This window comes from Triturus cristatus, chromosome 3_2 (genome assembly GCF_964204655.1).
Source record: "Triturus cristatus chromosome 3_2, aTriCri1.1, whole genome shotgun sequence".
In the NCBI taxonomy this organism is placed as follows: Eukaryota; Metazoa; Chordata; class Amphibia; order Caudata; family Salamandridae; genus Triturus; species Triturus cristatus.
In genome coordinates, this window is record NC_140584.1 from 1,225,009,789 (window position 1) to 1,225,025,569 (window position 15,781).

Below are 15,781 nucleotides of genomic sequence, written 5' to 3' on the forward strand. Positions count from 1 at the left end.
AGTGCCAATGCTCTGAGCCCTAAAGTGTATGTTTGGCTTATATCCAATTGGCATAAGTTAACTTACCAAGGGTTCCCAGTGCATGTAAGATAAGGAGTCTCTCATGGGCTGCAGCACTTTTTGTGCCACCCTGAGAGCAGCAAGGTAAAACATGCCCCCTAGTCGGCACCTGCAGGCTGAGAGAGCAGCTTGAAACTGATAACCCAACTTTGCCATTTAAATTAATGACAAATCCCAGACCTCCTTTTTATAAGTATCTACTGGCGGTCGCCAGTAGATAGTTATAGTTAGGACCTATTTTCCATAGGAAATCCGCAACATTCTATTGGGAATATCTTTGGCGCCGGTTGACGAATCTTCGCGAAATTTTCCAAACTTTTAGCCAGCTCCGCTCCGCTCCTACCCTGAAAGTTTTGCGGTTATTCGTCAAGCGGGGACAAGAAAAAAAGGGGGTCCCAAAATGCGTTTTCCCCATGCAATTTCCCATAGGATCTGTTGGCGCAGGTACAGCCCGAACCGCTGAACGGAATTACACCAAATTTGGCAAAGAGGTAGTCCTCAGTTCGGACTCGTGCCTTTCGCATAATTGGTGTGAATCTGTTCAGTAGTTCCTGAGAATATTAGGGTAAAAAAGTAATTGATATCTATGGCTGGGGAGGATCCGCGGACCCTACCCGCACCGTAAGCGCACACTCCTCGAAACGAGCGCGCACCCTCCCGATCACGCGCTGAATGCTAATTGGCTGTCGAGCGTCTCTCTACATTTGAAACCAGGAACTGTTGGTGGTCATTTTCTGCCTCGGTAGAAGCGAGGCTGAAGAAGCAAGGGGAATAAGTGTGTAATACATATAAAGGGGGCAGAGTGGAAATACTCTGACCCTCTAGAGGTGCTTAGGGGGTCCCAGAAGGACCCCCTGGGGCCCCCTTTAAAAAAAAAAAACGGCAAAATGTGCGCACGGTGCACGCATCCTATCGTGTTGGATGCACGGGTTCTCTCGCGGTGGGTTCGCGGATCCATGGAAATTTTTTGGGGAAAAACAACAAGAAATCATTGATTGTATGACTACTTTCTACACTGAAAGGTAGGGTGTATATTTCTGTTTTTTAAAGGTATGATTCTTATTGGTTGACAAAAACAGATGGTAAGGAACATTATATATGAAAAGCTGATATGTTGAAGAGTCAAGCACACTTCCTGTCTTGTTTAGCAACATTGTGTGCTGAACTTCTGACCTGTGTGCTCAGTGCAGTGTTCCATGACCTGTTTCTATGGTAATAGGCAGAATGCAGATTGGGGGAAGGGTTGAAATGTATTTCAGTTGGAAAGGGTTGAAATGTTTAACCAATAGAGATGTGTGTTTGCTTTTGAGTTTATGTGTGAAGGATTGTGATTTGATGTTTACATGTATATGTGTGGAAAATGAAAGGGAAACGTTTCCATTATTTGTTTTTGCTGAGAGGTGCACAGTGCAGAGATTCTGTAAAAGAAAATCTGGTGTGTGACTGATATACTTGTTAATCTACAAAACAACTTGAAAGATAAGTTATTTAATTGTGAGGGGATGTATGTAGACTATTTTGATTTTAATCAGAGTAATGTATTTCTCCTGCTAAAGTGTAGGGAGTACGTTTTTTCTCTACAATCTTATTGACATTGTGTGTGCATGTAGAAACCATTCTGTGATAAGCATTTGTGTTTTTCATGTGTTTGCAGACAGATAACTGTGCTGATTTTATATTTTGGTAGAATTAGAAACCAGTCATTGTTTATAAATTTGTGAAATGAGTTATGTTTCTGCACTGAAATGTAATACTCCTTGTAGATGAAGAAATGTGTTTTGGTATAGTGCAAGGGATAGTGTTGTTTGTCTGGAATCACACAGTGAGTCTGTGTGCATTTGGGAGTCACTGTGAGAGAAGCATTTGGTAACATTGTGTATTTGCTGACAGATAACTGTTTTAAAACCGGTCATGTTGTTAAGTTTTATAAGCATTAGAAGCCAGTCTTTGCTTATGCTTTGATTAAATGAGTCAGGCATTGACACTAAAGTGCTGTCGTGAAATATGTAGATTGTGTGCAGTTCCCTTACCACTTCCACTGTAGTGAATGAGTTTTGGTAAGCTGCTAGGGATAGTGGTGCTTGTCTAGAATCACACTGTGAGTCTGTGTGCATTTGGGAACCACTGTGAGAGAAGCATTTGGTAACATCGTGTATTTGCTGACGGATAACTGTTTTAAAACATATCATGTTGTCAAGTTTTAGTAGCATTAGAAGATAGTTATGGCTTATGCTTTCATTAAATGAGTCAGGCATTGACAGTAAATTGTAGTCGTGAAATATGTAGATTGTGTGCAGTTCCCTTACCACTTGCACTGTAGTGAATGAGTTTTGGTAAACTCCTAGGGATAGTGGTGCTTGTCTACAATCACACTGTGAGTTAGTGCATATTTGGGATCACTGTGAGAGAAGCGTTTGGTAACATCGTGCATTTGCTGACATAAAACTGTTTTAAAACTTGTCATGTTGTCAAGTTTTAGTAGCATTAGAAGCCAGTCTTTGCTTATGTGTTGATTAAATGAGTCAGGCATTGACTCTAAAGTGCAGTCGTCAAATATGTAGATTGTGTGCAGTTCCCTTACCACTTGCAATATAGTGAATGAGTTTTGGTAAACTCCTACGGATAGTGGTGCTTGTCTAGAATCACACTGTGAGTCTGTGTGCATTTGGGAACCACTGTCAGAGAAGCGTTTGGTAACATCGTGCATTTACTGACAGAAAACTGTTTTGAAACCTGTCATGTTGTCAAGTTATTTTAGCATTAGAAGCCAGTCTTTGCTTATGTGTTGATTAAATGAGTCAGGCATTGACACTAAAGTGCAGTCGTGAAATATGTAGATTGTGTGCAGTCCCCTTACCTCTTCCACTGTAGTGAATGAGTTTTGGTAAACTCCTAGGGATAGTGGTGCTTGTCTAGAATCACACTGTGAGGCTGTGTGCATTTGGGAACCACTGTCAGAGAAGCGTTTGGTAACATTGTGCATTAGCTGACAGAAAACTGTTTTGAAACCTGTCAGGTTGTCAAGTTTTAGTAGCATTAGAAGCCAGTCTTTGCTTATGTATTGATTAAATGAGTCAGGCATTGACATTACAGTGCAGTCGTGAAATATGTAGATTGTGTGCAGTTCCTTTACCACTTCCAGTGTAGTGAAATAGTTTTGGTAAACTCCTAGGGATAGTGGTGCTTGTCTAGAATCACACTGCAAGTCTGTGTGCATTTGGGAACCACTGTCAGAGAAGCGTTTGGTAACATCGTGCATTTGCTGACAGATATCTGTTTTGAAACCTGTCATGTTGTCAAGTTTTAGTAGCATTAGAAGCCAGTCTTTGCTTATGTGTTGATTAAATGAGTCAGGCATTGACACTAAAGTGCAGTCGTGAAATATGTAGATTGTGTGCAGTTCCCTTACCACTTGCACTGTAGTGAATGAGTTTTGGTGGACACCTAGGGATAGTGGTGCTTGTCTAGAATCACACCATGAGTCTGTGTGCGTTTGGGAACCACTGTGAGAGAAGCATTTGGTAACATCGTGTATTTGCTGACAGATAACTAATTTAAAACCTCTCATGTTGTCAAGTTTTAGTAGCATTAGAAGCTAGTCTTTGCTTATGCATTGATAAAATGAGTCAGGGTTTGACACTAAGGTGCAGTACCATGTACTATTCTGTTCACTGTGGCAGAACTGAAAATTTAAAAGTTTTACCTAAGCACTGTCTTAGAAGTAGTTTGATTATTTAGTCAGTTTCTAAGTACCAAATAGATTGCTTCAAATAAAAGTGTTCTAACATACTATACACTTGTCTTTTACACCTTCAATTCCCTAGTCAGTATCCATACACTTCCAGGAAACATCCTGTCACTTCCTTTGCAGTCCTCTAGAGACCCATTCAACAGCATGTACTAATCCATTCACTGTGCTAACACCCAAACACTTATAAATTCACCAAGACACTCTCTTTCCAGTACTCTAATGATTCAGTCACTGCCTAAGTATTCATGCACTGAGCCAGGTCTTAGCACATGGACTACTTCAAACCCCTATCCACTATGCATGCAGCCCTCTAATCACCTACTCACTTATATTTCGCACCTTCAATTCCTCAGTCAGTATCCGTTCACTTCCAGCAAACATCCTGTCACTGCCATTGCACTCCTCTAGTGACCCATTCAGCATCATGTACTAATCCATTCACTGCGACAAACCCTAATAAATTCACCCAGGAACTCTCCTTGCAGTACTCTAATCATTCAGTCAGTACTCATCCAGTGACACAGGCCTTAGTATATGGACTGCTTCAAACCCTTATCCTCTATGCATGCAGTCCTCTAACCACCTACACAATTGTCTTTCACAGCTTCAATTCCCTAGTCAGTATCCATACACTTCCAGAAAATACCCTGTCACTCCCTTTGCAGTCCTGTAGTGACCCATTCAGCACCATGTACTAATCCATTCACTGTGCTAAAACCCAAACACTTATAAATTCACCAAGATACTCTCTTTGCAGTATTCTAATCATTCAGTCAGTGCCTAAGTATTCATGCACTGAGCCAGGCCTTAGCACATGGACTGCGTCAAACCCCTATACACTATGCATGCAGTCTTCTAACCACCTAGACACTTGTCTTTCACACTTTCAATTTCCCAGTCAGTATCCATACAGTCCAGCACTTGTCACTGCCTTTGCACTCCTCTAGTGACCAAATCAGTACCAAGTACTAATCTATTCCCTGTGTGAAAAGCCTAGCACTTATAAATTCACCTAGGCACTCTCCTTGCTGTACTCTAATCATTCAGTCAGTAGCCAAGTAGTCATGCAGTGAGTCAGGCCTTAGCACATGAACTGCTTTACATGCCTCTTCAGTATGGATGCAGTCCTCTAATCACCTACACAGGTGTGTTTCACACCTTCTATTCCCTAGTTAGTATTCATACTCTTCTAGCAAACACCCTGTGAGTCACCCAGTGTGTCTCCTTATAGTACTGTAATCATTTAGTCAGTTAGCATGTAGTCTTTTAGTGAGGTAGGCTTTAGGGCATGAACTGCTTCTCAGTAGTATGCACTATGCATGTAGTGTTTTAATGATCGTCACACTTGTGGTTCAGGGCTATAGTTTCATAGTCAGTTTTTATATAAAATGTGTTTGTACAGTAATGGAATAGTATAAATTTGAAAGTAATTATTATACATTTATTTGTGACTCTTTTTTACAGATACAGAACAGGAGTGTTTCTCATCTGTTTGCACTCTTCTAGTGCAAGATTGTTTGGATGAAGGGTCCTTAGGTGTTTCATCATACTTGCTGTGCCGCACGAGGATTTTTTGTTAGGATCTCCTCGTAACAGAACCCTTTGGAAAATTTTGCGAGTGACGAAGGTGGCATTGGTCTTTGTTTGCCCCTTGAAAAAGTAAAACATTTCCACACCACTGAGGAAAAACGTTGTTGGCGTGGTGCCTTCTGCAAAAAATTTTCTTCAGAGTCGGTAAATATTTTACAGCGGCAACATTTACAGTTTTTGTAAGTTAAACTTATAACATTTTGCTCGCTGTATGCATTTTATATATTTGTGATTTGTTTCTTGTGGTATTTTGTTGAGAATGCCATGTTGTTTTTTTTTAACAATCTTTCTTATTTTTCAGGTCGTCGACATCCATTGTCCCCACAGTAATGTTCCGCCTTGTTGTTTTTTATTATTGTTGTTACATTTTGTTTATTAGTTTATTGTTCATTTATATGTTAATAAAAAAATAAAGTTTGAAAATAGTTTTTCGTTTATATATTTATTATTATAAAAAATGAAGTTTGAAAAAAAAATTCATAACGTTTTTGGTTGTTCTCTTACCTGTTGTGTGACTCTTTTTTGTTCCTATTACTATTATTTGAAGGAGTACACCATGGTGTTAAATTTTGGGGCACTTATCACTGGAATACTGGTGATATCTGCAGTTTGCACCAACTTCTGAATAGTGTGTTAGATTTATCTCAACTTTACTTCCGTTAAAGTGCTGAAATTGAAATGGAGAGTAGCCGTTCCCGTGCAAAAAGACACGAGGTGCACCTTTCCGATTTATTCTAAATACTAAAATCCTGTATTGAATTGCACTGAGGTATTGGCTGCACTTACAGTGTACACACAAAATCTATTAAAAAAATCTCATTGTATTTATATTGATTGGGAATAGTGCGTCAGGTGCTGGATCTTGACGAGATACACTGCTCCGTTTCGTATATTGTTCTGCACACGAAAAAAATCACATCGCAACTTTCACACCAATTGCAATGCGAAACAAATTCCGGCGATAAGACACGTTAGCACCAGGGGTTTTACACCTGCTTTCTGCTGGTGTTAAGCAGGACAACTACCTGCACCATGAAAGGGAACACAGCCAAGAGCCACACCAGAACACCCACAGGTACCATAGAGTCAATGAGCATGATACAGGGATACCCATGAGGGCCAGAAGACTCATCTCAACAACTCCAGGACCGCCAATGCCCCCCAAACCCACATCTTAGTAAGTGTGTCCCTGTGGTCATTGTCTTAGCATGATAGGCATGAGCCCTGCAACATCACAGTGTGCTGTCACCTCAGTGTTGGCAGTGAGCCTGGATGTGTAGCTACGCACACATCCTCCTGCATGCACAACTGGCGTGTGCTAGTCTGGGGTTCACAGGTCAGTGCAGTGGTGTGCCTATCCGGCAAGGGGAACGGGGTGTCTCGGACATGTCCGTGTACAGAAAGTGCGGTAAGTGTGTCTCTGTGTTCTGGTGTGGCCTGCTACAAGAGCCGCAGCAGTCGATGTTGTAAAGTGGCATGCACTACCTCCAAATGGCACTGTGATGTTGTAGTTGGAATGTAGCCGGATATGCGCAAATAGGCATTACAAGGGTGTGCCGTACGAGTGCACAAGATGCAACAGCACACCGTACAAAAGTGTGGGGGCTCGTGGGAGGGAAGAGCAGCTGTTTGGCAACATAACACACAGTGAACTCGACCATGTGCCACATGCTGGGCATCTCATCCATGATGACCACGGTCACAGACATCCCACAACACCAACGACTGGCCTTTGTACACTTCCTGTATGAATGCAGCGTGGTTTTCACTTCTATGCTCGTTCAGTGGTGTGATGTTGGTGGATTGTGTGACTTGTGCTCCTTGTTGGTGTGTTTCATTTTGGCCATTGTTAGTCTATATGTGTGTTGTACTTAATTGTGCATGTGTGCCATTCTGCCCATCTCCCCCCTCCCCCAACTCCTTGCTTCTTCCTCTTCCTAGTGCTGTTGTGTCTATCATTTTTTTGGTGCACACATAAATACATGTAAAGAATAAATTAGAATAGTTCCTTGATTCTTTTAGGTTTCAAAACTTCTCTATTGGTTTCTATTTCATTTTCCATAAGAACCGTTTTTTTAATATTCAACAACACATAAAAGTCAGAAGTGCAACGTATTCTATCAACACACTTTCTAGAACATTCTACAACACGTGCAGGTTAAAAGTTCATCAATTTTTTGAAACTTTACGATATTTTTTTGCAACATTTTCTTGAACATTTAACGACAGGTGCAGGTTAAAAGTTGACGATTGTTTTAAGTTCGAACAGTGCCTTCCAAATGCAAGTAGCAGGTGTGGTTGAGCTGAGCAAATTTTATCCTATGATATGTACTCCACGTTGAAACTGCTTTTTCTTAACCAATCACCAAGATGCTTTTCCACAAAACTAATGTGCAGCCTAATTTAAAAAAAGAATGCTTTTCATGATATCTTTGGAGATAAGTTATAGATAGGAATTAGCATTTAAAAAACCTTTGAAATTCACTGAAAAAACCATAGGCTTCAGGGGCATTATAGTTAGGAATTGGCATTTAAAAAACCTTAGAAATTCACAGAAAAAAGCATAGGTTTCATGGGTGTTATAGTTAGCTGGACATTTCCCTCGAACAAAACCCTAGAAATTCCCCTGTTATAGTTAGTTCAGCTAACTATATATAACTCACGCCCCAGCAATGCACTGCTGATGACGTCACATATTATATCACTCATGACATGGTGAGTGACATCACTGATGACATCACTGATGACATCTCAAATGACATCACTGATCACATCAATGATGACATCATCCATGTGATAAATTAGTGCATCTTCTCACACCCTTTGATATACTCAATCAAAATTTCACACGTCCATTGTCAAAACCATAGATACTCCAATACCAATAACTACATGCCCACTCATTGACTCTTAGATCTACACACACATCCACTCACTCACCTGTACAGTCACTCATACTTACAGTCACTCAGTACAAGACTATCATATGCATTTATACACCTACATAGACACTCACACACCACCAATCATCCATAGAGGTATTCGTACACATAGTCAGTCATGCAAATAATTAATCACACTTCCATTTACTCACCTATGCAGCTATACACACACAAATTCAGTTACTCATAAAAATAGTACCACATTCTTACGCTCTTATACAATCACTGATACAAGCACACACTCATCCATACAGCCACTCTCACAATCACACACTCTCACATATGCCCACTTATATACTCTTACACACATCTAGTCACAGAGTCACACATACCCTACCCACACAAACACTCAGGCACCCATACAGATACTCAGACAACCAATCAATAACCAATATAGACACTCATATAGCTATTCAAAAAACTATGCAGTCACTTATACACCAACATACAGACACATACAGACATTCACACAGTTTAGTCACTAGTCTGCAGTAAGATACATTTAATGACTCACTTATAGAGTCAGTTACGCACTTAGAAAATCATCCATTCACACACTTGTACACCCACCTATTCTTCAACAGGCCTTTCCATATATATATTAAACATATTAAAACTGTTCAGAAACACATACTCAATGGATGATGTCATCAGTGATGTCATCAGTGATGTCATTTGAGATGTCATCAGTGATGTCATCAGTGATGTCACTGACCATGTCATGAGTGATGTAATATGTGACGTCATCAGCAGTGCATTGCGGGGGCGCGAGTTATAGTTAGCTGAACTAACTATAACAGGGGAATTTCTAGGGTTTTGTACGAGGGATATGTCCAACTAACTATAACACCCCTGAAACCTATGGTTTTTTCAGTGAATTTCTAAGGTTTTTTAAATGCCAATTCCTAACTATAACGCCCCTGAAACCTATGGTTTTTTCAGTGAATATAAATATAACCCCCCCCCCCCCCTAAGGTAGAGCTCTAAAAAAATTCCAGGGCAGGGTGCTGTAAATTAAAAGATAGAACATGTATTCATCATTTTTACTGTGGAAAGGCTTGTTACCCCATTAGCGAGTGCAGAGTTACACGCTGACACATCAGCTGTGCTAAATTGTGAATGAGACTGCTAAGTTTGGTACACCGAGGTATGAAACAAATCATTACCTTAAACCCAACTTCATGCCCAGGTCGAATTTAATGTAACTTCCACATAAAAGCAACTTTTAGAATGTTGCCATTCTGTTGCCCAAAGTTTTCCCAGTGGCCATTTGCAGATGTTGGCCAGAAGAGAGTCTTTCGCTGTCCTGGGGGTGTGGTGAAGAGTGACTTCCAAGGGGAGCCACAATAGAGTCCTGCGTTTGGAGGAGATATGACCTCTCCCTGGCAAGAAGAGTCACAGGGTAAGATTATAAGGGAAGCCACATTTGAAGGGCAAATGATAGACACAAGAGATGTTGATCTTTTGTCCTGATAGACACGTTAGCATCAGGGACAGAGATTGGTTCCAAGTGGCCTTAACAGTTTTCCCATGGGTCTGTAGCCCAAACTTAGTCATACCTCTTGGGTGGGCTACAAAGCTCCACACATTAAGACAAGTATTAGGCCATCTTGGGAGTGGGCAAAAAAAGTGCACTCTGGGATAGCTAGTTCCCACACATTGCAGGAAGTCATCATCAGGAAGGAAGGGACCAGGTAGCCTTTTGGCTAGTAACCACCTCATCCCCCTAGGGCATTTTATGGTCATTAATATGGCACCTCTAGCACCCAGGCCTCAGATCACATCTGGAGTTGGAAGAGGACTGACAAAGGACTGCAGTGCTGTTCCCTGGACCTGGCAGAAGAGGAGACTCATGGAGTCAGTTTGCTGACTTCGTGTTCCCACTGCAGGGCAATAACAAGCTGAAGAAGCCCACCTGGCAAGTCAGTAGCCACAATCACTCGACCACCACTGACTATTGACGAGCAGCCTGCAAGACCAAGACCCAACAATCAAAAGTTAAACCTATGTCTGCTGGTCCCAGGAGAGTCATTGGAGTGAATTTTGGTTGCCCAAGAAGGACACTCGCCCCCATCAAAAGGAACTGCTGGGCTCGCTGTGACCAGAAACCAGTAGTCCAGTGACAACTGAACATTTGCTGACCTGACCAGGACTTTGAGTGACATCGAGCCCTGTGGGGAACGTCACTCCACACTGATTGTGGACCGAGGAGTAGCACCAGGTAGATCACTGTTGATTACACATTATCCTCAGCATCATACGGCATCTTCAGCATCTTATATTCCTTGCATTAGAACTATTCCATTCATGTCTACAGAGATTCTTCGATTGAGTTGGAACTGGACTTGAATAGGCTCCGGTGACAGGTAACTGTCCGACTACTCCTCACTTGTCACCTTGGCTTGTTTTCTGCTGGAGTTGGTCATCCAAATTGGGCCACGGTACCCAAACACAACTCTTTAACAAGTGATCCAAAGTATCTGCTAACTGCAGTAGTTGCCAATGCTTGCTGATAATTGAGTGAAAAGCAGTCATTTACGTTTTACTTAAAAATCTATATCTCTGGTAGTTTTTCTTCATTTTTAAATTCTACACATTCATAAAAATATGTGTTGTGTGACTTTTTCAAGTGGTTATTCTGGTACTTCCAAATTCTTTGCACTTGTTTTTTTGTTGAAGCATTACTGCTCATAGTCATAGCTACTCAGGGTTGAGCTATAGTTTTACAAATGAGCCTGACTAGACTCAAGATAGTATTGTGAGTATATTACATGGTGACGTCACACAACTGCTCCATGTAATACACCACTCTCCTCACAGTTGCCCTTTGCTTTCAAAAAGGTGCAGCTGGAAGAGAGTTTTGCCGGGTGCACTGTCATGCCTTCCCTTGCTGTATTGTGGTAAGTAATACTGACTCATTTATCCTCTCGGGAGGTAATACTGATGGAATATTTGTTGCTATCCTCTTGTCGACTGCCCTGGGATGATATGTTTCAGTTAGCTCTACTTGGCTTTCTGTTTGTCCGTCTATAAGAGCCATCATGAATTGATACCAACTTTCCTTCAGAATCGTCTTGGGGATTCTTTTTTGTTTTCTGGCTATCCTATGGATTGCATTTTTCTTCTCCATTAGGTCCTTACTGAACAAAGAGGAGCTATTGTGCTGTATCTGGACTATTGCAAAAATTCCTTCTTGGTTTGTTTTGCATTTCATTTTTGGTGTTGGATGGACATTAATTCATATTAGCGATTTTTTTTAGAATAGTTTCCAGTTTCATATACAGGTGGCTTGGATTTGGTTTCTTTCAAGTGGAAGCTTTTTCTATTTTATCCTTCTTAACCGAGTTTAGGAAAATGGCAAGACGATCCTTTGCGCGACCTAACTTCTTTTCTTTTCTTGTATGTCAAATTTGAGAATTCTCATTGCGGAGATTTAGTCCCAAGTGCAGAGACTCACCCACTCCTGAGGGGCATTCACCATGAATGCAGAGGCCCTTTGTGAATCTGGCACATAATATATTTCCTTGGATCAGCATACCCAGTTGTCCTTTTGAACTATATTGTAGTCACAAAATAATCTAGTTACTGCTTTCCACATAATCTACGTTGACTTGAATGTTTAACAATGGTTGACTTTAAAAATCCCTTAATGTCATGTTAGCTGACACAGCATGTTAAGATCTGGCATTATTGGGACCTGAAAGTTGGCAAAAAGGTAATCGAAACTCAGACAAAGACTTAAATCTTTGGTCTTTGCCACTGAGCTCTGTCCTCAAAGACCGTATCAAGGAAAGGCCAAAGAGAATTGATCCAGCCCACACTGTCCCGCAGAATCCAGCCTTTTTCTCTTCCTCAAATTTTCTGCCCCACATTTCATGCACTCGCCTTATCATACATTGACGGATGCAATACAGTACTTGCTGGCCCTACTTTACACCAATCAAAGCTTTTCTTCAGTCAGTAGCATAAATATTGTTCAGCCAATAGACTTTGAGAGAAACTCCCTTACAATGGAAGAACTGCATTGGGTCCCTCTCCCTGACAGAATCCGTTTCACAGTCTGTAGTTTGATCTTGAGTACTCTCCATTCAAGTAAATCCTGCTATCTTGCCTCTAACTCAATGTTTCCAGATTCGAATGAACTACGAGGAGGTCATTCCTGATCAGACAGAAAATCCAAAAGTCTTACAGAGAAAACGGACATCAACAGGCTTTCTCTGTATCTATCAAAAAAGATGACCGGTCCAGAATACACTCACCACCAAACAACCAAAGTCAAATACCAGTATACTGTTCCGAGGGGATTCTGTATCCACCTTTCTCACACCTTGGGATCCTCGACCCGTAGATTTTACCTATGCGCATGTTTACATCGACCACTCTGGCAGGATGGGTTATGTTGGGGCAGAACACTACTCTTTTACTTGTGGTAGATTGAGGGGGCGGGGTGCGCGCTCATGTTAAATTTTTAGTGACACTTTCACCAGATATTTTTGATCTTGTGCATTTATATATCCACTTTTCATTTTGTTTTTAAGCAGGTTATCCTAAAACAAGTGCTTTATTAGTACAGTGCTCGAAAGTTGTGATAAGATGTCAGCCAGCACCTTATCACCCACACATTTGAGTTAAAGAGCGCCTCACTCTACTGAGAAGATTAAGTCACATCATATACTGTTGGCCCTGACAAAATAGCCCTAGATCGCTCCACGACTACCTTAGGGATGAAATATGTTGACCTATAACTTAGGCCAGAGCTTGCTAGATGGTCTATAGGTGATAGATTTACACTCTCACTTGAAGAGACACAGACCATAGTATCCTAAGTGTCTCTGCCTTCTTTTTTAGCTCAAGATCTACCAGGGATATCACATTAAATATTTTGTTTGCATCTGGTTGACAGTTGATTTTATCTTCACACCATTCACCGATCTTCTCACATTGTAGGACACACCATTCCTTGTTCTACGGTGCTCAATTGGCATATTTATTAACAGATCTCCGACAAAGAACCCTCTTGTGGGGCCCGCCAGGCATTACAGCGCCAGCCTGGCGAGCAGCACCGCCCTATGATGAAGCATGTCACCTTCAGGTGAATGAGGGCAACTGTACTTACACGCACATGCTTCCCATGGGACCTGCTTACAGCTAGGGATACTTTCCCAGGGGCTGAATCCCCTCAGAGCCTTTTCTCTGTTTATAGATTGAGACTCAGGAACAAGCTCCTTTTCACCCTCAAACTTACTTAATTGGTGGTGCAAACTTGGGAACGTCTCAACACAGACTGTGTGCCTGTATCCTCCATGTCTCACCACACTGTGATGCCGCTTTTGATGTAGTCTGTAGTAGTACAATTTGTTGTTTGGAGTTTTATTTCTATTTAAAACAAAGATCAATGATCTTATCTTCAATTGATTTTTTTTACAGATAATCGGAAATTGCGCCCCCAGATCTACAAAGGTAATGCATTTTTAACAATGTATGCAGATAATTAGACATGTAATTCATATAGCATGTATTTTAATTAGGATCTTTGTGTATGTATTTAGTGTCCCCAAGCGTGCTGGGAAGGTAACTGTGCATCCAGACCTTATGGCCCTCTGTGACCAGAACCATGATGGATTTAGTGTCCCCAAGCGTGCTGGGAAGGTAACTGTGCATCCAGACCTTATGGCCCTCTGCGACCAGAACCATGATGGATTTAGTGACCCCAAGCGTGCTGGGATGGTAACAGTGCATCCAGACCTTGTGGCCCTTTGTGACCAGAACCATGATGGATTTAGCGACCCTAAACCTGCTGGCACGGTAACTGTGCATCCAGACGTTATGGCAAGTGTGATTGCATGGTAGTTTAAAACTATATTAAAGCTCAGCATTTTTACAGCGATCTCGGTCCATTTCAAGGCTTTACTGCATCTGAGAACAAAACGCAATGATTAACCATTTCCTTGAAAATTCATGTCTCCAAATACCCCCGTGGATATTTGCTGTTAAGAATTTTGTTTAAAGATAAAAGTACAACCTATTTTTATAATTGGGTGTCAGATTATTTTTGCTCCTGATTCACGAAGGTAAACTAACAATTTGTTGTAACTTTACTACTTTTTGGTCTTCACAAAGGTATCTACGAGTAGTATCTTTATGACTGCTGAGTCTCCCCACTCGTGGCGGAGACTTGGGCCCATATTCTGAAAACTGGAATGCAGCGCAGCCTCCAGAGAGGCTGCACTGTGCTGCGTTGCGTGACCGGGAGAGAGCAGGAGAGCACCATATTCACAGAGATACGGCACTCTCCTCCCCTTTCCTTAGTGCCGTGCTAATTTATGCTGCCGTGCACCAGGCACACAGCTTAGTGCTAGGGTGGGTGCCAGAGCCCAGAATGGGTTTTTTACTGGAAGGGTACACACTTCACAGCTTTTCCTACTTTGTATGTGTGCTGCACAGTGCAATACGCATGCAAAGTTGGAAAATAAAGGAGAAATTAAAACATTTTGTCTTTTAACACATGCTTTTCAGCGGCGTTAATTTTTGCCACTAAATCCTGTCTACTAATGTAAGTAGATAGGGTTTAGCGTCAAAAAGCATGGGTGGTTGCATGGGAACGCCCATGCACTACCCATGTAATGCTCCCTTGACGTTAGTTTTCAATACAAACAAATGCTACAACTAATTAGCATTGTTTTGTTAATCCCCAGAAAGGTTTAGCAAAGGGTTAGCATTAAAAAAGTAACTCTAACCCATCACTAAACCTTTGAGAATCTGGGCCCCGGAGTCTCCGCTCTTGGGTCATAGACTCCACACTTCGGACGGAGCACTCCGCACAGAAAGAGATGGGACAAATGGGAGTGCAAGACTGCACATAGGTCCTGAATCAGATACCACATCATGTAGTATATTTGTAGTACTGCAAATAGTAGTAGAAAATGACAAATATTTGCAATCTCAAGCGTCCGCCTGTTCCATATGCACATGTGTGCAGTTCACATAAAAACAGCAGAGTGTGGCAACATTTACCTATACATTGGAGTACATAATGGGTGGGGAACACAAGCAACTTGGGTGACAAATGCCAGAAAATGTGGATGAAATGTGAGCGGAATAGAGAGAAGTAATGAGCTATATTGAGGGTGTCTTTGAGGGATTTGAGACAGTCCTCACCCACCTCCAAAAGATTGTCACCAACATCAAAATACAGGAAACTGGGGTGTTGTTGCAAACAGAGGGCAGGGTATGAAGGTGTGGGAGCAGCTGGGCAATACTTTTTTCTCTTGAGCTACTAGTTGGGTTATGGCCTTTATGTAGGTTCACAGTCTGTTGTCATTGGTGACTGGAGGAGAATTAACACTGTCCATACATTCCATCCTGAAACAGCTCTGGGAGCCTTTCATAATGTATGTGATTCAAATCAGTACTAAAGAGCTAAGAGATAGGCCAAGAT

General features: G+C 41.5%; 1 protein-coding gene across 2 annotated transcripts in view; it reads left to right on the forward strand.

Moving 5' to 3' along the window:
- The window catches only part of LOC146859518 (CD5 antigen-like), a 722,585-nt gene that overhangs the window by 665,227 nt on the left and 41,577 nt on the right, over positions 1–15,781 (forward strand). For both annotated transcript variants that reach the window (XM_085650226.1, XM_085650227.1), the window contains one exon: positions 13,771–13,803. In XM_085650226.1, coding sequence (XP_085506352.1) covers positions 13,771–13,803 — 33 coding nt within the window. The remainder of the gene's footprint in view (positions 1–13,770; positions 13,804–15,781) is intronic.